The sequence below is a fragment of the Lathamus discolor genome, chromosome 5 (assembly GCF_037157495.1).
Source record: "Lathamus discolor isolate bLatDis1 chromosome 5, bLatDis1.hap1, whole genome shotgun sequence".
Classification (NCBI taxonomy): Eukaryota; Metazoa; Chordata; class Aves; order Psittaciformes; family Psittacidae; genus Lathamus; species Lathamus discolor.
In genome coordinates this window covers 5197255-5222323 of record NC_088888.1, presented here as the reverse complement: position 1 = coordinate 5222323, position 25069 = coordinate 5197255, and the positions used below count along the sequence as shown (strand labels likewise).

At 38.3% G+C, this 25069-nt stretch overlaps 1 protein-coding gene across 5 annotated transcripts in view; it reads right to left on the bottom strand.

Annotated features, from left to right (window-relative positions):
* The window catches only part of SRBD1 (S1 RNA binding domain 1), a 127938-nt gene that overhangs the window by 52792 nt on the left and 50077 nt on the right, over positions 1 to 25069 (bottom strand). For all 5 annotated transcript variants that reach the window (XM_065679490.1, XM_065679487.1, XM_065679491.1 and 2 more), the window contains 2 exons: positions 14919 to 15010; positions 860 to 942 (listed from right to left, as the gene is read on the bottom strand). In XM_065679490.1, the coding sequence (XP_065535562.1) occupies positions 860 to 942; positions 14919 to 15010 (175 nt within the window). The remainder of the gene's footprint in view (positions 1 to 859; positions 943 to 14918; positions 15011 to 25069) is intronic.

Below are 25069 nucleotides of genomic sequence, written 5' to 3'. Positions count from 1 at the left end.
ATACAGTTCTTTGAAAATCTTCATAGGACCTTTCTGTAGCAGTAAAGGATTCTAGGCTAAGAACTGCATTCTATCCAATTCTAACTCTCATGCACTATCTCAAAAGCAGAGATCCAGACAGTTCCATGCTTTCTACTCTGAGTTCTGCTCCAGTCTTTCCAATTTACTTAATTACTTACATTCTATAGACTCAAATACACAGACAAAACACCATGCTGAATTTTTCCTTTTTTTTTTTTACTTCACTATCTGAGACTTAAGCACATGCATAAATGCTTTCCTGAATCAATGCCAATATGCTGTAAAATGACTTATGTACCACTTCCCAATACCATTCACTTTGTAGAGACACTTTGAAGGCAGGAGTTACTTCTCAGAAATAACCTACAAAAATGTATGAGTGTTCAAACATTTTCCAATTCAGCTTCACTAAATGAAAAACTTCAAAACCCAGATGCTTTTATTACATACTTCTAAGAAGGAATGCACCTAATAGTACAAATTAATGGCTTCTAAATGGAGGATCGATATCTCATTGTATTTTACACAAAGAGCTAAAGCCCCATTGCTGTAACAATACAAAAAAGAGAAAGCTTTACAGATCAGGTTACCTGTCTGATTTGATGTTTTTAATAGACTATACGTCTGGCTACAGCTATTTCAGTCTCAATCACAATCGTTAAAAGCAGAGATTAAAAAAAGAGGCAGTTTATGTCTTCTAGTATTTACTACCATTCTATCAACTCTACAAATGTCTTTTGAAAGGATGTGTAACTAGTTGACAATTAGAAAGCAGCATCTTGGTGTTGCTCTGTATCATGATAAATTACTTAAGATTAAATAATACATATTATCTTACCTGATACATTCCAACTCCTATGTGTTTGGGCTCAATTTTCACTAGTTCAGCTAACGGGTCTTGGACACGTCTAGCTATGGAAACTGAAAAATAGAATTAGAAAACAGCTATGGGTTTTACCTGAAAAATCAGAATCATGTGATTGCTTTAGCTTTTTTTAAAGTCTCCTACATATTTCATGTCTTATTTTGCCTTTTAATTGAATAATTCAAGCAAAGATCTAAGCAGATTTCAAAGTGTAATTCTGACATTCAAAAAAGTGTTTTCAGGGCACAGAGATAATAAATAGACTGTATGCACTAAATATTTCCCTTGTATCCTTACTAAAAGGACATGGAACATTTAAAATTAAACTCAGAAATATCCTTGAACCTTAAATCACAGATCTATAGAAACAAATAAACATTTTAAAAAAGAATGGATTAACTGTTCACAGACTTACTTATCCGATATAGTATTTCACCAAGGTATGTATTATATACTTATATATATATATATAATTCAAGGATAAAATTCAGTGTTCACTTGGAAAACAGTTCTTAGAGTTTACCAAACTGTGTACCAAAACACGTCAATTTGCTACCATTGTTATAACCATGTGTAAAAAAAATAAAAGCCATTTCTAACATTTCTGGCGCCGTTAAAAGCACATGGCAAGAACACCTGGTCTCCCAAATCCAAATGTTGAATCAAGACTGCATTTTTTAAGCTTATATTTATTAAGAAATGCTTTAATTACTGAAATCTCAGAAAAAAACCAAACCAACCTTACTTGCAAATGTCAGTTCTCAGCCTTGGTTTAATTCTACAGATACTGGGTTGCATTCAGTATTTGCGACTGTGTTCCCTCTCACATGTATTAAACTAGAGGAGTTCTACTCTACCACTATTACATTTATTAGCTTTTTTCTCCTGACTAAAGATAAAACAGGTTAGCTGGCTTGGCAGCTCTTAGAACACTCATTCCACCTAGTGAAGTAAACACTGATGGAGAACAGGAGTGCCCGGAGATACGGCAAAACAGGAGTGCCTGGAGATACTTCTCAAAAAGGACCAAACGTCTTTCAAGCAAACAAACAAAGCCAAACAAAAACCCCACCCAAAAACCCCCAAATCCACACAAAACCAAAGCCCAAACCCAAAAAGCAAAAAAACCCACAAAAACCAGCAACAAAAAATATTTCAAAAAACCAAAACAACAACGAACAACAAAAAAAAAAAAAACAAAGCCAGGCCTTGTTGCAAAGACTGCTTTTCTTATTGTGTGCACTTGTGCAAGAGTGAGAGAAATGGGGTGGGACAGAAGAAAGCTGTGATGCTTTATAAGCTATCTATCTCCAACATCAGCCCCACAGCTGGCATCAGTCATTTCAAGAAATATTTCCTAACATTTATTTTACATTTAAATTCCTTTTTAAGCAGATCAAGAGAGGGTTAGAGGAACAACAGAGAGGAGTCAGCAGTGATTATAGATAGATGTATATTTGCACAGCGGTTTGGTCAAAAGTAGATAATGTTCAAGTGGGAAAACTGGAAGTATCTCCAGTAGTCAATAGCTGATTTTATACATTCACATGTATAAAAGTCATGAGCATGATTGTGATTATCTTATATATATATATGATATAAATATAATATAAATTAAATATATATATTTATGTAAATATAAATACCTAAGCATGTTTACAGAATCAGCATTGTTTAGGTTGGACAGTCCATTTGAGGACAAGACATCATCTTGTCTAACATCCCAGCTGAAACAGGGTCTGCTAGAGCAGGTTGCCCAGGATCACAAACAGTTGGGTTTTGAGTACCTCCATGGATGGAGGCTCTTCAACCTGCCCAAGCAATCCATTCCAGTGTTTCGCCATCCTGACAGTGAGCGTTTTGTTGTGTTTAGATGGAATTTGCTAAGTTCCAAACTACACTGATTGCCTCTTGTCCTGAAAGTGGGCACAACTGAGCTGACTAAGCCTCTCTCTTCTTCATTCCTCCCATCCCATATTTATACACGTTCATTAGATCCCCCTGAGCAGCCTCTTCTCCAGTCTGAACTCACAGTTCTCCTGACTTCTTGTATCAAAGGTGCTCCAGCTCCCTTGTGATCACCCTTGACGATTGTAAGGGTCTTTTCCAACCTGGTTGATTCTATGATTTATCAGCTATGCAGGCTCCCCAGACCACAACTACACAGTTCATCGATTAAATACAGCATTAGAGATTTCACTTCTAAAGATTTGCACTGCTAAATGCACAGTTAAGATGAAGTTCACCGCTCGGTCATGCAAGACTTTTCATATCCTTTATCATCCATTTCAACATATGCTGACAATGGCAGTTTACTAGCTAGGCTTAGAAAGCCCTGTGCTGGTGACATCTGATATGGCTGCTTCTCTGATAGAGAAGTTCTCAATTCAAAGGCAATCACATATGCCTTCTTGTCAAGAAAGAAAGGCTCACAAAAGGCTAACCAGTGTAAGTGCATTGGTTATCAGTTACATGAGTATAACTTACTGCAGAAATGCCTTCCTGTAACAGTAATTCATATTAATTACATTGAAATACTAGTGGTACCTATCACCCCTCACTTTACAAACAAAAGTGGAACAAAACACCAATGAAAGTATTTATCCAAAACAGAAGACATTTAAAGCAATGTATCAGACGCTTTTATGCCTATGTATAGATTCTATACTTGCCTTTCAGCAAGCTTTCTTTAACTCAGATTCTTTTAGCTCCACTGAATGGCAAAACACATTTCAAAAGTTACATTTTAGATAAGCTGAAAGCAAGTATCCATCCCTGTCCACATCTCCTTTGACTACATCTTTTAAAAATAGGCAACTACACAGATAGGTCGATACAGGAATTTTCCAAGCATAACCTTCTCTTGGGAACCTTCAATTAAAAAGTAAAATTTAGACTCTTCTTGTCATAATAGCTAGGTTGTCAATGCCGTCATATCCCTAGGAGGCTTCCAGCGGAGGCGCAGGACCTGATCCAGCAAAGCACTTCAGCACAGATGCATGTCGGTTTTCCCACCAGAACCAGCAAAACTATTCACATACATAATGTTATACAGACATTTAAGTGCTTTCCTGGATCAGGCCTAATAGTTATACTAGCAAAGTGCAAAGATCAACTAACAGTCCGTTATACAATTTAAGGGATGCGGCTCCTACAGCAAATACCAGCAGGACAGCTGATGAGCAGAATTCCCGCTAAAGCTGCAATTTCACTCCATAACTTTGAAAATTCAAAAGAAGAGAGCACAACAGGGAAAAGGCAAAAGTTGTCCACATTCTCTCTAGGCACAAATTCAGCCAAGATCAATATTTCTATCTCTTGTCCAGGCAAAACCACTTTTTCTTTGTTACAGTACTAGCACACTGCAATAGATCTTTTCTAGGGGGCAACGAGGCTTTGCTCTGGCGATTTGATCCATGTGGCTGGACTTTCACAATAAAAGCAGAATATTGCTCTGCTTGTACCAAGAGGGCTCTGCAGAAGTGTAAGGTATGCTACCACGGACCAGAGACAGTAAAACCTGATGGTCTTACATTTTCTCCTTAAAAATTAGCACCAACACACTTCAGAAGTTTTTTTTTCTTATATAAACCTATTTTACACTGATACAGGTATTGCCTAAAAGTATCTGTTTATATGCTTAAAGTACATTCCAGGAATGGCTAGAAACCATGCATTTTTAGAAGACTGACAATGAAACCGGTAACACATTTGCACTTCTACAGTTATTAAGGCGTGTTTCACTTTTGCTCAAGCAAATAGAAGACAAATTATACGATGGCATGCAGGGCAAAGACAGAAAAACAGATGTCTCGAAAGTAATCAGCAGGGCCAAACATGAAACGCTTGAGATGTCACTCTTAAAACATGGTAGTCTAAGTAAAACATGAAAAAATTCCCCACTCTATTCAATATTAAACAGGGTATTACGATCAGGATGACATGACCCTCTTAGAATATCGCAAGAATTCCACACTGGATAGATGCAAAGCTTCAAGTTGTCAATTAAGAAGAAAACATTATTGTAATACTTGGAATGACAGTAACATATTGTGCTGCCATGCACTAAACCCATGTAAAATCTTAAAGCTTGGGGGGACAGGATGGCCTAGGTGGTCCTCTGACTTTAATGTAGACAAACTTCTCCAAATGCAACGAGAAATGAAGGTTACAAAAAGCATATTTCCTGAAATCCTGTCTTGTCATTAGGACAGTTTCTGCTGTTTTGTAAGAGAGGAGATTTAACTGTTTGGTGGTCTCACTTCACTCCATACTTTGGTTATTTGACAGGACAAACCCACCAGATAGGTAAGTATGTTTGCCTGTCGGCAATGAAGTGCAATGACCGCACAGTAGGCAAAAAGCCTAAGAATTGTCTGATCTTCATAAAAAATAAGGAATTACATTAATGTTTTGTTCCATAATGGGTAATGAGCAGATGTGCCCTCATGAACTTGCAAATACTTAACTACCTGGCTACTCCTGTCTTAAAAAGATCAAATCTCTCTTAATTCCAAACTGACAAATTTAAGACTATTTTCCTCACACATACATGTCGCACAACTTTGTTTTTACTAATACTTTCTACCGCAAGTGATATCATTTTTCACAGGGGTTAAAAAGGAGAGAGTTTCCACTCTGCAACACTGATAATAGCTTTCAGGCTAAATCTTTTCAGACAAAAGATGGAGAAAACTGCCCGCTCTCAACAGTGAGGGGCAAACCCAATATAACATGCTTCCAATTATTTCTCTAGATGGTATATATACAAGGCTCATGTCAGCTGCCAGCCCTAAAAACCCCAGAATTAGTGCTAACTTCTTAATTAGGCTACCTGCCTCCCTTCAGTAATGGAATAAAACTGAAGCATCATCATGGCCCAAATGAGACACGCACACTCTTTAGGGTGCAAGAGCAGTTAGGAATCTTGTCAATTGCATAACTAATGTGTTTTATAAATAGTTTCAAGTATTGTGCCTGCCTCGGGAGCAGCCTGCCAACTTCTGCGTTCAGACAATCACATATTAAATGGTTCCCCTTTTGCATTCCTCTGTGTAAGAGCCACACCATAAAGCAAAAGCTTAATGGTTGTAGATAGGGAAAGAGTGAAAATGAACATACAGAGTTCTGCCAAACACAGCACGAGAGACTAGCAGGAATGATTATGGGTGGAAAAAGGAAGAAAATATCTCAATTTCTTTCAGTTACAGTAGCATTCAAATGCTGCTTCCCACTGCAAGCAGAAAAACGTTTTTTGGCCAGAAGTCCTAGACGATGGCATTCCTTCCTTTAAACACTCCAGCCTTTATATTAGGATAAAAACATGTGCCAGTCAATAACTGACAGCTTAGCCACTTCATATGAGTGGGAGCATTTATTTGTGTTTTGAGACAATGTGAAGGCAGTGGATAACTTTACAAACAACTATATGGCAACCACAAACTATTAGGCTATGATTAGTTCAACCTCAATTTTGTCATAAATGAGAACATTCTGTATTTTTATTATAAACCCTCAGTATCTCCTTCTTGCAGAGACATGCTGCTATAGCATCCAAGTAATTCATCCCCCTACTATTTTAAATGAACCTCTGCAACTTAAAAAGTCTGGGTTGAAACATCCGTGTCAATGAAATAAAGAAGTAACATATTAAGGTAATCAGAGACTCACAAATTCATATGTAATTACTACCAATATATCATACCAGGCTAGATATGGAAACATTACAACCTATTTAAATCCTTTCATAAAGCCTATTATTGTGCTCAAGATCAATTACCCTCCACAAGTATCTGCAATAATGTTTACTCAGTGATCGATTGTTCAGGTTTCCTGAGTCCTGGAAGCTTTCTATCCTGTTGACCTGAATTTCACCCTCCTTGCAAAGGATACAGTGAAACGTACAGTAGTCTTTTCATTAAGCATTCTTTCTCAGTAGGTCAGGATTTGTGACAGAGTTTTGAATCCTCATATATCTTCTTGGTGGGTTTAAAGTACGCAATTTATTTTAAGCAACTGCTCAACAGCTGCATTTCATCCAAAATTCTTCTGTGGCAAGCGAGCAGGTTTTTGTTTTAAAAAGGTTACATTTTAGTTTACTTTTAACTCCATAAAACTGATAATCTGTTATTTGCCTAAGATTAATGAAATAATGAATGACAATGCTCTATTTATTTACTACAAAATCTTTAGAAGAGATGGCTGGAATACAAAAAGGAGCTAAGAAATACATTTAAGGAGAAAACTGGCAAGTGAACATTACAATGCAGCTTTTTTAAGTCACTTTTTTTCCTAGAAACACTCTCAAAACCATTTTTATAAGTATTAATAATTTCTGTATCACAGGATAGTAGCGGGGTTTTTTATCCCAGGTGAGATAGGAGACATATAATCGTTTAATTGAAGCCTGATGTGATTTTTTTTGTCACAAAAATGAGTTAAAAGATGGTATAAGTTCAGAAAATAACTAATTAAATAAATAAAAATCTTTCCCCATCTGTTCAGCCTAAAAGGTGCACATCATCAGTATGGTTGTCACATTCAGACCACTGGTACTGGTTTTAACTGCATCACCATGCCACTGATTACTGATGCTACTAAATGTAAGAAAATCATTTGAAGTTCTGTACTTACAAGGGTTATTCATTTATATCAACAACAGAAATTAAGCTCTCACAAATGACCAGAATGTCCTTTCTTAAGCCTAAAGTAGGAAAAGCAGCTTTGGTGAGTAACGTATATTGCTGTATTAAAAGCAAACCAAAACTCCTCGAGTTGAAGAGCATCCCTGTACTCTTTTTTCCTCTGACTCCATGCTTCAAAAAAGCAACAAAACCTTCTAAGGAAAATACACAAACACACAATAGCACAGAGTTACATCTAGAGGGAGGGGAAAAAAATCATTCTCATAATTCTTTAATGCTAAGGGAAACTGGCTTCATCAGAGCAGGGACTATTGCTATGCTTCTGGAGACTGGTTTTAAACAGAACTGGTGGGGCATTTTCAGTTTGTTCCGAAGAGTAGAAAATGATGCTCTGTAAATAAAAGGCAAGCCCATCTGCTGAACTCAGATACATCTGGGATATAAGAAACAGGTATATGAAAGGAAGGCAAAGTGAACGTCACATCTTTCCACAAAGCATGCAAAGAAGTGTAATCACATACAGGTGCGCAGAGAATATTGCTCAGTTCAGACATACACACACACTGCTCTCTTAGCATAGTGAAAGCATTCAAACCAGCCAGACAAAAGAGTTCTCACCTGGCTGAACATAATCTCCTGTTTTAATTCTGTAACAAGGCAGAAGACTAAGAGAATCTAAATGGGTCTTGATCTTGCCGATCACAATGATCAAACTCCTCTACTCCAGCCTACTACTATACCCCGCAGCTTCAGAGGAAATACAGTGCTGATGAGCAGGATGTTCATAATTATACACCACTTCTCACACATGGCCATAAAGTTTGTAAAGATCAGAAAATGTTAGATTCTTGTCCAGAACAGTAAGAAAGTGAAGACGACAAACATCTCCATCACCTGTGTAACAACCCATTCAGCACTGTGCCACTGGTTTTGGGAAATTCAAGCCTATTTTTCCCTCTCAAAATCCTGCTGCAGGCACACGTGTCCATGCACAGCTGTGGGAGTCCCAGGCATTTTCAGGCTCTCTGCACTTAGACACTGGGGCTTTTAGTTATCCACAGATACCCTATAAATTCTGTTTAAACTGTAGAGCCTAGCCCACACCTTGAAACGAGCTTCTGCTCATTAGTAGGAACTGGGTCCTATTGGAGAGAAGGAACAAGCCTCTCTTTACCTATTACTGCTGTTCATCCGTTCTGTTTCTAACCACTGCATCTTTTCCCTTCCAACTTATTCTCAAATGCTACAGAATGCAGCAGATGAAAATGGAATACAAGTTCATTTTGCACTACTGTAATTGCACACAACCTGACTAAATGGGCTGGAAAAGTGTTTTAATGCTTAAGAATTCGGCACTTGCTTTCCTTTCTTCTAACTCTTTGTGGAAACTTGTGGTGGAACTTGCACCAATCCTCTAGGATTAGCTGTAGAAGAAAGCTTCTACTTCGAAAGCAGTGTGAATGGCTTAACCATAGGACTTCTGTCCAATAAAGTTTCTGCAAAATGACCTTCTCTCCTCAGTAGCCAAGGGGGAATAGTGCTCTTTTAAGAAGATGAAGAAATTAGCTCAAGTAGACATCAAGGCACTATGTCCCACACATCTAATCATCAAACTGGTTTACTTTCCTTAAGATAAAGTCAAAAGAAATTACATTTTTTCTTGTCTCTACCTTCTACTTGCTGGCCAGAATGACAGCTCTGAACTGTACATCTCTAACAGCACCCTCAGGAGTAGAACCCTGTAGCACAACATTCTCAAAGTCCTAACAAGCCCCCAAAGCCTATAAGGCTTTCTTTTGCCAGGAAAAGTGCAAGTGGTGTGCTGAACTTTGAGTGCTCAATAATGCAACGCGTTCTGCCCTGTGGAGAGGAGACAAGCAGATGGGATTTGACAATGCTAAGGCAAGCTGTGCTGTGTGACCTTTTGCTCTCTCAGATCCTTCTTTATCCTCAGAAATCACCCTCTAGAAGCAACACAGTTTCTATACTGAATCATACCTGTGCACCCAGTACCACACACATGCTTGCCTGTTTAGTACTCCAAACCTTTGCAAAAAAGTAACTTTAGGGAATATTTTATCTACATTTGTTGCTTCCTTAACTGGGCAACACAACTATGGGGTCTTGCCAGAGAACCCCAGGCCTTTCATGTCTGAAAGGAAAATGGGCATTTCTTGGAGGTGCTGCATTAGACAAGGCCAAGTATGTTGCTCTTGTTTCAGCGGCTGAACACAGAACTGCAGATTAAAAACCAGACGCTTCTGATTGCATTAAGGTGTGGAAATAAATTGGAGAGGCTTAGCGAGAGACGACCTCGAACAAGCAATTACACAAATGTGATGTCTGAAAAGGCATAACCCCTTTCCCACCTTATCCTGTGTTTAAAGAACTCTACATATTCAGGTTTGTCTGCATTTTTATAAATCAGTTCACTGAAGCACATTATTTTTCTTTTTAAATAGTGAAAGAGATTGCTTATTTGTTAGAGCAGTCATCTCAAAATGAAAGGTAATTCATCAATTTAATGAAATGAAGGCATTTCTCATTTAATATAACTGACGGTATATTGAAACCAGGGTAAAATCCCAGCATGACTACTGCCTCATAGCAGTTCTCCACCATCAGGCCACTGTTTCACCAGAATCCAGCAGTTTCTTCTGGTTCTTGGAGTTATAAAGTGACATTCACTTCATCATGGTATCCACTTCCAGAAGTGGAGAAGCAGCACAACTAAAACAATCCGATGTGAGCACACGCCAAACCATCAGTGCATCCTTTATTCTGCTTGTACTAAGGACAACAACTAAACTACCACTAGCTGACCGTGCCTTACAAAGTTTCCAGGCATCCAGGAAGTACATAAACCCCATATTTCTGTGTCAGTCCTTCAGCATGAGTCACATGTGCTTACACTTTCTAAATGCTTCACCTATCCCTCCACAGTCTTCCCATTTAGGCTAGCTAACCTTGCTCAAGCCAGCAAGCACTTGCAACAACAAAGAACTGCAGAAGTGGAAAAGCATTATCTTGAGAGAAAAAACAAAGTGCTGCAGTGTCTATGCACCAACACCTGCACAGACTCATTTAATTTCTCACCTTAGAAGCCTAATTTTCATCAGGAATACAGGTTCTACACAATAAAATAAGCCCTTGGGCAGAACTATATAGGACAGGGTGGAGGTACAACAAATAAGGTATGAGCCCTTGGGAAACCATTTAATTCCAGAGCTCACAGGCCCAGTGACAGCAACCAAAATCAAGTCAACACCGATCATCAGAGTTAATCCATTTAAAGGACGAATGTTTGTCACCACTGAGTTTAGCTTTTCTTCTTTTGCTCATGCAAAGAATATTACATCAATACAGTCTTCTCAACGACTCTGATAATGAAAGAGAACTAATGACAGGGAGAATCACTGGCAAACTTGCAAGGCAAAGTATTGTGCTCAGTGAATTGTTACTTACAACTACTTCAAAAGGGAACTTGCATCCGGGTCTTCCATTGAAAAAGAGGCAGAAGCAAGTCTCAACCACAGAGACCACAAAGTAATTCAGAAGATCTTATGGATGAGTTACTGTGAAAAACTCCTACTTGAAGTTGCCATGAATAAAAGCTAATCAGGTTAAATATAAAGTGTTACACTGATGGTAGCTCAGGAAAGATAAAATAGAATGGAATAAAATAAAATGTAATAAAATAAAATGTAAAATAAAATGTAATAAAATAAAATGGAATAAAACACCCCCCCCAACCAAACAAAAACCCCAAACAAAACACAGATCACCAAAACAAAACTGGCCAGCCAAGTAAGTATGAATTTGATAGCTTTAAGAAAACTCCAGCAAATGAAACATTTGACTTCTGCTCTAAGAGGGTGGCCAGATGACACATACCAGGGTAGAAACAGAACTGCAGTCACCCACCCAGCCTCACAGCTCCCTCATTACCCTTCCACTAACCCTAGTGCAGGCATTCACAAAGACTTGAGTGGGCACATCTCTGTAAGCTTCAAAGGTGATCAATATTTCCAGCTTGCTAAGGACTCTTTTCATGGAGTCCATTCTCCCATACACAATTTCCCACCCTATATCTTCAGCTTGTCCTTCAATACAGCTCTTGGGAAGGAGAACGCAAGGCACATTTGCATTCCTTTCTCAGGCTGTAACCCTATCACAAGTTCCTCCCAAACCCCCTGTTACTGAACTCCAGTGGCCCGTTCTCTAGGCAGAACCCTCCTAATCTGCTGCAGCTGAACTTCTTCAGCCTATCAAGTAGGAAATCCCTTTGCTGCTCTGGCCTATAAGCCTCTTATCTCCTAATTCTGTGAGGCTGAGAAATAGCTGTCCTGCTCATTAATCCTACAATGACTGTCAGAAGGGAATGTATACCTTCTCACTAAAACACAAGTAACTAGGTTTCATCACATTCTTTACTGTCTACTTAGTCGAGTCCACAAGACTATATAGGAATTGGAGCGGCACTACAGAAGCTTCTGCACTTGCATGAAATATTGAGATTTGCTGCTATAAAATTCGTAAAGAACCTGTTTCAATGTAAAGAATTGATATGAGGAGCTGATATTGCCTAGTGCCAGAAAGAAGGCAGCCATCTCTGGAGGGCATTTATGAAGCTGTAGGGGCCCTATTATAATTCACTGCGATCTATAGCACAAGAATTGCAAATGGGCTCCTCTTGCCCTAGGCCCCCATGTCAAATTTTGGCTAAAAGTGCTGTATGGATGACTATAAAGACTTTCCACTATAGTTTATACATACATGATTAGTTTATTATTTATTACAAACCCATGTCATCTACAGCCTTTAAAAGACAGCTCAAAGGAACAAAATATTACCCAGCTGAGTTCTTGCCTTAATTAATACCTTTAACTAGCATCCCCCAAGAAATGCTGAAGGTTGCTGACTTTGTCCCTGTGTACTACACTTAGCCAAGGAGAAATTAATAAGCTAATATTTTTTTTACCAGGATTGGTGACTTCTATTTCTTTGTATGCAGTGAAAGCTTCCTACAAACAGTTGCTAAACAGCACTGCAAATGTGACAGAGATCATGTCACAAGATGTGAAAGCGAGTTCACATACAATATTCATTATTGAACAGTTTACATTTATGGCCTTGATGGACAAACACAGGCCTACCTGCGCAATTCAAAAAACCCCAAACCCATCTGCAAAGCCTGCATTGAGAAAAATGTTAAAGTGGCAAACTGCGTTAGGATCACAGATACCTCACATCAGTTGTACCTTTTATTTTAACTATAAATGTCACACTTCATCATGCAGCTGTCATCTTCCTTTAACGTACTACACGCTATTGTGTAAGCACAGAACCTGACATGATGTAACGCAACAATTAAAACAAAAAGCAAGTCAGCTTTGCACCATGCCATTTCTCTGTTTGCTGCAAATTAAAGGAAAATCAAAGGCACGGAAGTAAAAGCCAGTCAAGAAAAAAGTTTGCAAAACCCCTCAAACATCAGTTAATGTTTTCCTCTAATGTTATGTCCCATTTTCATATACAGATTTAAAAAGAAATGTACACAGTTTTAGAGCATCTAATCATAAATTGACAGTAAAAGACCTCAAGATGTCTAAAGCCTCCACTGTAATAAATATACATCTAGCTGTCTGTTCCACAACAGCCAGCATCCATGGAGCTAAGCTATTATTTTTCACTTTCGATCCTACCCCTTTCAATTTCTATCCACGCTGTGGTACGGCTACGGCACGTTAAAATTGCTGATGCTTTTCCAACCAGATGCAACAGCACTTAAGTTATGCCTGAAGCAATTCCTAGTAATAATGGAGAAATTATGAACTCTATTATATAGTATAATTAATACTGAAATTGGTCATGTATTACAAATTTGATTTTCATTTACTCTATTTGATGTACAACACTAAGTAAAAGTGACTGAAATGTTCTAAAATTAACTTCTGAAAAAAAGGAAAATCCTGTACATCTGGAAAAGTATATTGTTAATAATTAGATTTCCTCCTTTTCAGTGTTTTTCTGTTCATTTACATCAACTCTAAACCCACAGTTAATGTATCAGCAACATAAAAAACTCTGGCCCAAGGGAAAGTTAATGGCATGTGTCACAAATATGGAAATATCACATTCCTAGTGTTTGCTCTGGCCATACCATGGCATGTTCAAAACCTCTGTGGCTCAGGTAAGAAATAATCACAGGGGAGTGTGCTCACAGGCAGGGAGAAAAGAGTCAAGCAAGAAGCTAGAGCCCTGTCCTGAAAAGAGAAGGGCTGATAGAGACACTTAAAGAATGGTCCTGTAAAAACATTCACTTGAAACACTGAGGTCACACAAATCCCTTTTCTCCTTTCTTGGAAATAAGGGGAACATGGGGAATTCTAGAAAGTTTCACCCTCAAATATCACGAAATGCCAAATTTGTCTTCTGCTGATCTACACCTTCCTAAGGATTTCCACACTGGTAGCCTGCTAGAGTAACAAATTAAGACCAGTATAATTCTGACAGGAAAAGATTTACACGAGTGTTATGTATTTACAAATACGCTGTATTTGATTGTGTACGACAGCAAAGTGCAGGAGAATGAAGAAAACAAGTAAAAACCTGAGGCAGATAAAGAGATACAAAAAGACACTCAAATAAAAAATACACAATCAAAAATAGCCTCAGACCTTACTTTGCAGCTGTTTCCCAATAAACCAAACTCATGAGTAGAATCGGGATGCCAATGAAACTGCTAGGAATTTGATCTTTAAAGACTATTCTTTAACCAAACACCGAAAACTGTAACAGTGGCACTTGTACGTGTCTAAGAACTTGGGCTGTATTATACCTCGGTGACATTTATGCTGAAGTAGATAATTAAGAAAACCTCGATAGTATTTCTTGAGGACTATATTCAGCTACATTAAAGAGTTCAAAGTGATCACAATGAATGCACACCTTTAAATTATGTGTTCTATCCTTACCTTTCTTTTCCAGCCCTTGAAGTATTTAATTATTGTTAGATATGTTTGTGTACATACAAGGGACAAGAGAAGAGAGGGAAGGTCTAGCTCTTGTGGGCATGGACCTGTCCAACTATAAAAGTTTATACAATTCATCATTAACATTAATCCCCATAAATTCTCCTGTACCAGCCTGCTGAAGGTATACACCCACAAGGACTTTTACATTACAGTAGAAGATGGCATGGATTTGCATACCTAAGACTTCAAATGTGAAATGATAACAGAATTAGTTTAGAAGCAAAACATCCAAAACCTTCCCTTTTTATACTTTAGACTGCTTTTATACTTAATATTCTAAACAGTGTTGTCTGAAAACTGAGGCTTGAATTCCATGTTGAAATAATGATAAAAATGAAATGCACTTCATACCTGCACTTCGCAGGTTAGGGTCCAGGTCTGGCATTTCCTTGGATGCTTCTGGACTGACACTGTAGATGGATGCTCCCGCTTCACTAACAATGCTGAAAATGAAACAGTAAACAATTAGAATACCACACAACTGAAAAACATGACGGAAAGACTTAGCAAGTGACTTAACCGGATATTTAGATGGGGTTTTTTAAGCCTCATGTTTTAAAAATGCTTTCAATCAACTTAATACTTGCAAAAGGAAGACAGTACAAAGACAAACATATCCATTTAAACTAAAACACACCTCCCTGACCTACAAGATCCATTCTTTCACAATTCTGGCCCTATTATAAATACACACGGCAAGTGATACCAGGCCCTGCAGTAATCTTACCACGGAGAAAATGAACACAAGAAACAAGTGCTAGCAGAAGTAAGCAGGCAAATCAGCTTCCATAAACAAAACAAAATCCCACCTGACAATTTCATTAAGAACACCTACATTCTAAAGTCTAACATCAGTTAAACTATCAGCTGAATCCAAGACACGACTGTGCGCACACACCGTCTAAAGCTATCTGCCCGAGATACCCAGCAAAACTCCATCCTGATACACAGAGCTGCAGCTTGCTTCTCAGCGGCACTTAATATCGTATCCTTCCTGCTCTCACTACCATCCTCAAAGAAAAACACAGACTGCTTGACTTCGGTAACTTAAGCTACAGTTCCTGTATCTACCCCACACCTCAAGCTCATTTAGTAATGACGATAAACTCACCAATTCAAATCACAACACAATTAAAAGACCCTTGAGTGCTCTGGTTCCACTCAAGAGAAAACGGCAATCAAGCGTTCACAGCAGAAGTTTATTTTCAGCTGTGAAATTTTGACACCACTGAATCAACAGTATATTTCTTCAAATAACTTCAAGAGAACTTGAATTCCAGGTCCATAATTAAGGCATCGTAACGCTACTGCAGCGGAGAGGCACGCTATCAGCTTCTGAACTATTGTTACTTTTACTATTCCACTCTTAGAGTAACTTTATCTTTGCCAGAAGGGTTGTGGTTTCCTTCCTTAAGAACCAGACCTTTCAACTGAAGTTATAACTTTGCTTTATATTGTTTTACAATTAGACCACAAATTTACCTTTTCAGAATATTTAGTAGGCTCATTTTCTTAAATAGAAGCCCCTCCCTTTTGGAAAAGCTGGAGAATAGCTCAGAGATACAACACACTCCCATTCAATGTTCCAAGCATGTTAACAGTAAATAGTGTGAAATGCAAATATAAAAGGCAATAATTTCTTTTGTTTTAACAGATTCCTCCCAACTGGAATCTGGTGGACCGCAGTACACAAGTCAGATTTTATAGTTACTCAAAACTCAAAAGAGCATTTCGATATAACAGACTGAACCTTTCAAATAAATACAGAGAATAAAATCCTGTTCTCTTTCGCATTAGTGTAACTCCAGACCCATTCAAACAACCGGTTTAACAGCGCAAAAAATTGCTCAGACCAGCTGAACAGAGCAAATGAAAATGAAACCATTTACATGGGCTCTTAAAACGATTCAGCATTACGGGCATTCCTTTCCTATAACTGACATAAAGAAAGTCCTGTGACAGAGATCAGAAACATGGTCACATCACAAGAACCTAACTGCTTGAAAAAGAAGATGCTGACAGAAACCTCAAACTGATTTTTCTGATTAATAGGTAGTTTAAAGAACAATGCAGCAGAAAGTATTTCTTAACCTGTTCACACCTTATAAAGGCAGCATTTGGCGAGGGCTCCCTTTTCGGTTATTGCCTCCAAGAAAACACACACATTAACACATACTTCTAACAGCTTTTCACTAATGGCTCTCCAATCTTGGTATTCAAAGAGATCCAAAAAGTTACCTCTTGTGCAATTTCTCAATCTAATACATTGATGCTACACTTAAAAAAGAAGAAAACCAGTGTTTTGTACACATTTTCACAATGCTGTACTATTAAGTATATTACTGTACAGAGCTTCTTGCTTGATCCCTCCCTGTATTTTATACTGTGAAAAAAACCAAAGTGTCCTGGATGGGAATTTTAACACACTTGAGAGTTTATTGATTCTCACCAATGCTATGCTGATAGATTTCAGAAGCAAGAGGATTACAGTAACACTGTCCTTCTACAGTACTAAGTGAATCATGCCAAATTTTAAGATAGGCAATACAAAACCTCCTTACTAAAACGAGTAAATAAAAATAAACTCAGGATGGGAGAAAGAAACATTTGAAGAGAGCACATTTCCTTTCCTCAAGTGCAAGAACATTTACACACCGGCGGGAGCAGAAGGAAGGTAAAGCCATGTAAAAAGTTATCTCAAGGAGAAAAACAAGACATAAAAAGCACTTTCAGAAGCAGCATACACTGGACATTTGACATCCACTCTGAGACGGTTTTGTGTATGCGCGCAGTTATTCTATGAAGTATTTGGTGTAGCAGACTTGAAGAAGTTCCACTCACGCAGAACACCATAGCGCTGTGCCTAAGACAGTAAAACCCAGACATTAAACAAATTTGTTACCCAGAGTAAATGTGTAGGGGCATGAACTCCAAAGAAACCATCCCGGCATTCATTCAACCATAGTCAGCCAAACTTGAGTGGCTGTCGTGGCTTTATTTAGTTTGGTTTTAGCTACAGTGAGGTGGTTACTCATGTGACACTGGCACATACAAGGCTAAAAAGTATAGCTTGCTCACAACATTAAGATGGCAAGCAACTTAGGTTTGGAATTTTTTCTTTGCAGTTGCTCTGGATTTTGCTCTTGGACTAGGCAGGAGACAAGTCACTTGGGTTCACAGACACTTTGTTTTCCAAATTCTAATAATCCTCTTTAAAAGGGGATGTTATATAGGTCAATTTAAGCTAATTTGACGTTGCAAAATGCTCTACATCATGCTTTCAAAGAATATACATATTTTATGTCAGGGCACATTAAGATAAAACCAAACCTGCTCAAATAGCAAGCAACAGAAATTTACTTTAAACTACTTGCAGTCACTGTTCTCTAACCTTTCCCCCTTTTTTAAAGGATACAATTTTCAAGAGACTCAAAAAAAAAAAGCCTACGTAAGAGTTGGTAAAAACTGTATCTCAAAATCTGTGTATCTTCAGACTAGAATTTGTTTCTACTTTGACTTTGTAAGCTACAAAATGGATTAAACCAGAAAACTAAACATCCCCACCCCCTCATAAAATGAGATCCTCATTTCATGCATTCCTTAAGAGGAAAGATTCTTGCACTGACCAAAACCTCAACGGTTAAAACAACGTTATTAAAAAGCTATTTTGCTATTTAAATAAGCGACTGGTTACGGTATGATATGCTTATAGTACGTGAATGGACAAGTTTCACAAACTGCTCTCTGAATTAACATGAAAAGCAGGTAAAAACTCCGGGACTATGCCTCCACACTGTCTATTTCCCACATCCACAACCCTATAACTAGGTCTTTTTCCGCAGCATCTATATCGAACTTAAAATTAAAATGCTCAAACCACAAAGGCACTACACAAGACTGCAGTTTTCTCTTTTTAATTGTACAAACAGGCTTGTTGCATGGCACCAGTCTCGATCACATTTTAAGAGACACTTCATGCAGTGTTAAATCAACACTAACTGTATTCCACTAGCACCACCTGCTGGACCCTCAGCTTTATGCTAGAGACCATGGCCCCTGTATTCTGAATACTGTAAGGCGCCTTTAAAACTTACTACAGCCGAGTTTTCTTTCTCTTTAAGCAAGCGTTATATATTTGGTATGAAGAGTTAATTTGAAGACCTGTTCAGAACACTCATATTCCCAATTTCGTAATTTTTACAGGAATAAGCCTTTCTTGTAAAAGGTAAAAAAAAAATAAATCCAAGAATACTTTTCTCTTTAAAATTCAAAGCTATTACATACCTACAAAAATATAGGAAAGGTTACATGTAACAAGCTAGATTTACCAACAGTCGTTTAACTATATTAACCCATGGCGAGGGGGTTAGAACTAGATGATCTTAAGGTCTTTTCCAACCCTAACCTATGATTCCATATTACAATTTCATGTACACGAGTGTAACGGCACATTTTGTAAAACCCACATGGTTCTTAAGTAGCGAGTTTTCATTGAAAATCTTTACAAAACAATGTGTAAGAATCCCCCACATGTCTAATGAAGCAGATGTATTAGTCTAGAGGCTTCTAGCGCGAACAATGGATGCAGCTTCCCGACATTTCCATGAACCATACCAACACTTCAGACTATTTTATTGCATTTAAGTCATTTCCCCACAATCAAATGCAATGCTGGATTAATAACCTACAGAGAGAGAAAAAGTAACTTTATCTGACTTTATGTAACTTACTGTTCCTACAATCTCCAAAACCCTGATTTACAACTTGAAGCCTTTAAAATAACATTTGAAGAAACAATACCAATACAAAGAAGAAATCGGTGTTAATACTTCAAGAAGATCATGGGTGCTCTAAAAGCAAAGGGGTATGCCAGCCTCAAAGGACCCCCATTTTCATATCTGGTCATAAAATGATGATCTGCTAAAATATAATCCCTTTCTCAATCAAAATTTTGCAAGTGTCATTAACTCCTCTAACCCAACTTTTTACATATTAACTGAATAAATATATCCTTCATAAGCTAATGGCAACAAAAGCTGGAGTCTCCCACAAAGGAAAGTTGAAGGGTCAAAGAGGGAAGATGAGAAGAGTCAAAAACATTATTCCGTGTTACTTACTAAAAGAAGTATCTTAAGAATGAAAGGACAGAAAAATAAAATGAAATAAAATGGCAGAATATTTGCTAGAAAAGAATGATACTTTTAGAAGCTTGATAGGAATGAGACAAGCTTTAATAATGCTGCTAGATTTAATGAGTGAAAACAAACTGAGGAGGAGCATGGAAGACTTAATCAAGGCTCTAAAGAAGATTGGGTTATTCTATGAATAAGAAATCCATTGGGTACCACTAGCTTCAGAAAAGGCTAAAACCAAAAATGGTTGAGAGCTATGAGGCACCTACAGCAGAAGCAACTTTGCAAACTCCTCCAACTCTTCACCATTACCAATGGCTAGCTGCATGTTTCTTGAGGTCTATGTTCCCCAGGATCTCATGTTTTGGTACATGCGCACTCCAGCCCCTACACACTGCACACAGACAAGTCCCTTCTGTGATGAATACAGCCAGCTGGTGACTGCAGTCCAGCACAGGCTGAGCAAGATGTAGTGATTTGTTCAGCCACACGCGCTTCGCCACAGGAACAATAGGATACGAGGCTTGACAGACTCTGGCTCTGACACAGGCAAGCCATTACTCCTTTTTTTCCCCTTATGAAGAACATATGTCATGGAAGTGCAAGATAAAAAGGTTCTGGTGTACACTAAATAACATATTCAAAGAATAAAAAGCCCTAGAAGGTTTTTAAAAGCCTGTTTATTCTGACAGATGAGATTAAATTCAAAACCTAGTCTCTCCCACCTCCAATAATCTGGTGCTATGGCAAAGGAAGATATTAGAAATACAACAAAGAGATTATACTAGAAATACTAGAAGATTATACTAGAAAGCAATCATTATTCAACAGAATCAAGCCAAACCCCATACAGTTACTCTGTGGTTTTAATTAATGTGAAGATTTAGCTTCAAATTTTAGCAATATATAGAAGTAAGGGGATACTCCAGTATTAAACATTTTATGATGACAAAATATACTCTTAGGAAAGGAATTTTCATCTATTTCCATTGCTTCATTCGAAACATTCCAGCACTACACACCACTCGTGTTTTGCTCTTATGGAAGCCCACCTTTCAAAATCAGCCACATTAGGCAAGAGGTGCTATAGTCCTCTTTTGCAAAAATACTACACAGAAAAATCTCAAACTGCCTCATAGTGAATACATTCAAATGGATGTGGAGAACACAAGTCTTAAAGTATAGTTCCTGCTCAGGAGCTCCCAAGCACACAAGAAATAAAGCCCACAGAGTGTCTTCAGATAGCACATCAAATGATAAGCAGTGATACAGATCCCGCAGCCACATTCTTTTGGTTTCCATAGAAAATAATAGGTGAAATTCTGCTTACAACTGGTGTTTTGAATTCACAACAAAGTCCGTAAGCGCTTCCACCCTCGTATGAATGAGTTTGCTCAGTATTTCACAAAGGTAACCAGAAATTACACCGCACAAAGAATAAAGCAACTCTGTCCTAACCAACTCGGTCTACATTTTAAAGTAAAAATTACTAAACTATTTCAGACCAGGAACTGTCAATGCAGCAAATTACAACAGAGAACAATGTGTTTAAACAGTGTCTTTCAGACACAAGCCCTATTTTTGAAACAGCTTGCTGACCCTACAGCAGAGACAATAATAAAGCACCTTATAAAGCGTCTTCTGAAATAACAGAATTTCAAGGCAACCATCCTTGAATTAGGGATTCTCTCTCTCCTGTGCACACAGAAGTGATATTTAGTGCCAGTTAAGCTGATGGCTTTCCTGGTAGACACTGTAGATCTTTAGAACCTAATGAAAACAATTAGGCCTGCTTCTATCAGTGTTTAGAAGGGGGGGAAACAATTGTGGCATAGGATTTAAAAGCCTCTCCTTTAAAAAGTTACTACTTTAGAAAATGGAGCCAGGTTCTACTAACTTCCAGGTTTGGATGAAGGCAGAAAACACCCCACATAAGACATCTCACTGATTATAAAATTAGAAGAGTTAAAAACTTTCTGATTTCAATTCCTCAACTACCATCATTCTCCTCCCCAAAGAAAAGTGGTGTGAAATTTCCTGCCGGTGAACCGGTAAGACAATTGCTACTTGCAGCATAATGAAATAGGCTTGAGAATTACTGCAAGATACAACAGTGAGCTACCATGCTTCAACTTCTTCTGTATTAGATATAACTCTATAAATTCCTAAATCTAAACCTGCCTACTGCACTGAACTATTAAAGCTAACTGTATAGCTACAGCCTGGAATCCTTTATTCATCTGCGAACGAACCATGCCCTTAGCACATCCCTACAAAGGGAAGAATGATCAGATATCTGTCTTCATCTTGTCTGAAAACGATGACATTTTTCAGTAAGAAAAGGGTCCAAATGGCAGGTGTCAAAGAGTTTTAGCTTCACACGTGGTGCTAGGAGGCAGAAAAAACAACAGTAGCGTGTGGCCATGTCAGAGCTGCACAGAAGCTGCCGTACAAGTGCATATCTGAAAAGAGCAAACCTCATAGCCTGTTAAATCAATCTAGTGCCAGATGCTGTTATCAGAACAAAACTGGTGCTGCGGATTCATCCCCAGAAGAAATACACGTCCCATGTCTGCAGTGAAAAGTGAAAGACCTCGGGTGGCATGTCTCGAGACTGAAGGTGACAGTCACCTGCGACTACCCCCACCGCTCTCATTGACAGTTTCAGACAACGGGTCCTGTCATTGCTCATAGAGCAGCTGGAGTTGAAGCTCCTTCCTGCTCTTGTAGAGAGCTTTAAAATCCAAACTCCAGGTCCAAAAACCTACTTGCAAGTTAACCATCCAACTAAAAAGCAGTTAAGTAATTCATTTTTACTTTAAACACTAGTACAGTAGGAACTAAAAACACTTAGGTACTGCTCTTCTCCCTGTTGTAGCAATGCCATGAAGAGAAACTGCAGCAATATAAATAACATTATAGAATATTACTTTAATGTACAGGGACAAGTTTAAAAAGAGAAAAACACATTTTATGTGATTACAGTATAATGGCATTAAAGTAATTCTAAGCAGAATTAATGATAATTTGATGTATTCAAATATGCAAAAAAGCTATAAACCTGAAACCACCTAATAGTAAAACAAAGGAAAGACAGTAATAAAAGGCATAAGGATTGACACATTAAATGAAAACCCTGGAGTCCACTTCTAAAAATACAACAGGCATGAAAACAGGTATGTTCCTTATGAATACACTTCATAATTTCAAGTCCAACCATGCCAACACTCAGTTTTACACTCACATTTCATATATTCATAGACTTCTGAAACAAAATTGCCTAGACACATACATTAAAAACATGGCACTATTCAAAAAGATGCTACAGCTACCCCAGAAGCCTAGCAAAACCATCCTACACTGAAGAGCTCAATGAGCAGCCTTACTTAGACCCTGACCCTCCCTGTTCTCAGAAGCTTGGTGAAGACAAGAAGCCCAACCCAGGAGCGTGAAACACAGCCAAGCTGCAAGTTCCAGAGCAGGAGACTGTCACCAATGCTGTCCTGCCAGCAGCTCCTTCTCAGCTCAGCAAAGGAGAAACCCCTGCAGTGGTCGCACATAGCGAAAGCTGATACTTCGTCCAGCCCATCTCAAGCCACGCAGGATCTTGAAACAAACAAGACCCATCCTGCCTACTTTGAGAAACAGCAGAAACAAAGGATAAAAGACTGGAACTCAGCAATTCATGATCATGCATATGCATATTTATTCAAGTTGAAGCATTATAAAGCATTAAAGTTTTGGGAACAAATAAGACTTTTTCAAAACAAAAAAACCCATTCCTGCCTATAAAGAAACACCTAGACTTTGCTAGTGTCATCAACATTTGGCCTTGTCACCAACAGTTTTTAGTTAGGAAAACTGACATCTGCCTAAAGTCTATCTAATTTCCAACCAAAAACATTTCCCTATTGCACACACTCTCCTACCCACACCACCCTTCTCCTGCAGGACACAGGACATTTAAGATACAAATGATTCATTAAGGAAAGTCCATCAGGTTCTCCAGTGAATACACTCTCTGGAATCACTTTTATCTGGTAGAAGGGGCATCACATACGCAGCAACTGTTGTGGCTAAAACACAGTGGTTAAGCCAGACCAAAGGCTGGAGCTTCGAGTCACATTAACTCTCATGAAGACTGTGTCCCCAGAGTGGAGCATAACTGGACAAGACCACAACATATGGAACAAAATGCCTCTTGGACAATGGCACCTCCAGCAACTGTCATTTTCTTTAATGCTCACTCTGGGCAGTTGGAAAGCAGCCTGGTGAGTGCTGCGTGCAGCCTCCACAGCCCTGATTCATGCAAAATTCTGACCTGTAGCTTTGGCTTGAGCCAGGCTTTATTCCTCTTAAGTCCCCTCCCTACAATATCACTGATCTTCATATTTGAACTCTCCTTAGCAAGCTACCCTCTCCCCAAGTACATATCCACAAGGGAAGGCTGGAGACAGCTACACTCCCATTAGAGCTGAGCAACGCAATGTGGATAGATGCTCTGCACGGGGTGAGGGAATCTCAGATCCTCTGCTGCTGCTCGTCTTTGTTCCCTCCCCATCTCTATTAACATCTAGACTGTATCTGAAGATGACATATTAAATATTTTTAACCTACAGACGCTTCTTGGCACGGTTTACTGAACTCTGCAGTACCCAGGTTTTAAACGTAGCGAAACTCAAAATAAATTAGGAATTCTGGACTCAGAATGAATGCTGGCAGGAAAACTTCTTTGAGGTACTAAATAATAAAGAAAAGTGTGACCACATCTTTCTAGCCATGTCGTTTCTTCTTACTTGGATTTGGAATGCACCTAAAAACAAAGCTGTCTGCTTTAGTTCACTGAAGATACATTCGCCTCCTGTGTTTATTCCCCTGCTCAACATACCCGAGACAAATGCTACATGAAGTAAATGGCGCCTTATGCAGACCTGATCAAAATTACATGGTGCTACCTCTGAAAAGTTATTTCCACAAACTTAATCATGACAGCGCTCTCACAATTTATCAAGTCCTCATTTGTATCTTTGCTTTGCTTTTTCTTTCATTTATTTTAACACAGGAAAAAAACAGTTTGCTTTGACATTTTCCTACTCTAATTCTACTCTAAATTATAACTGTTCAAAGCTGATAGCGATCAAGAAGTATTTTGTTCTGTCCATCAAGGGAATTGTTTTTCTTCATTGGAAAAAAAGGCTGTAAAACTGAGGTACTAGAGTTTAGTGTTTTCAGCAAAATCAATTCCCTATGAAGGAACTGTAGGATTGCAATATAAAAAGGACTATAGCAACAGTCAGGAAGAAAAACCCAGAAAGTTAAGAAAAAGAGTAGGTTACACTTTTTTTTTTTTTTTAAGTAATATTTCTAATG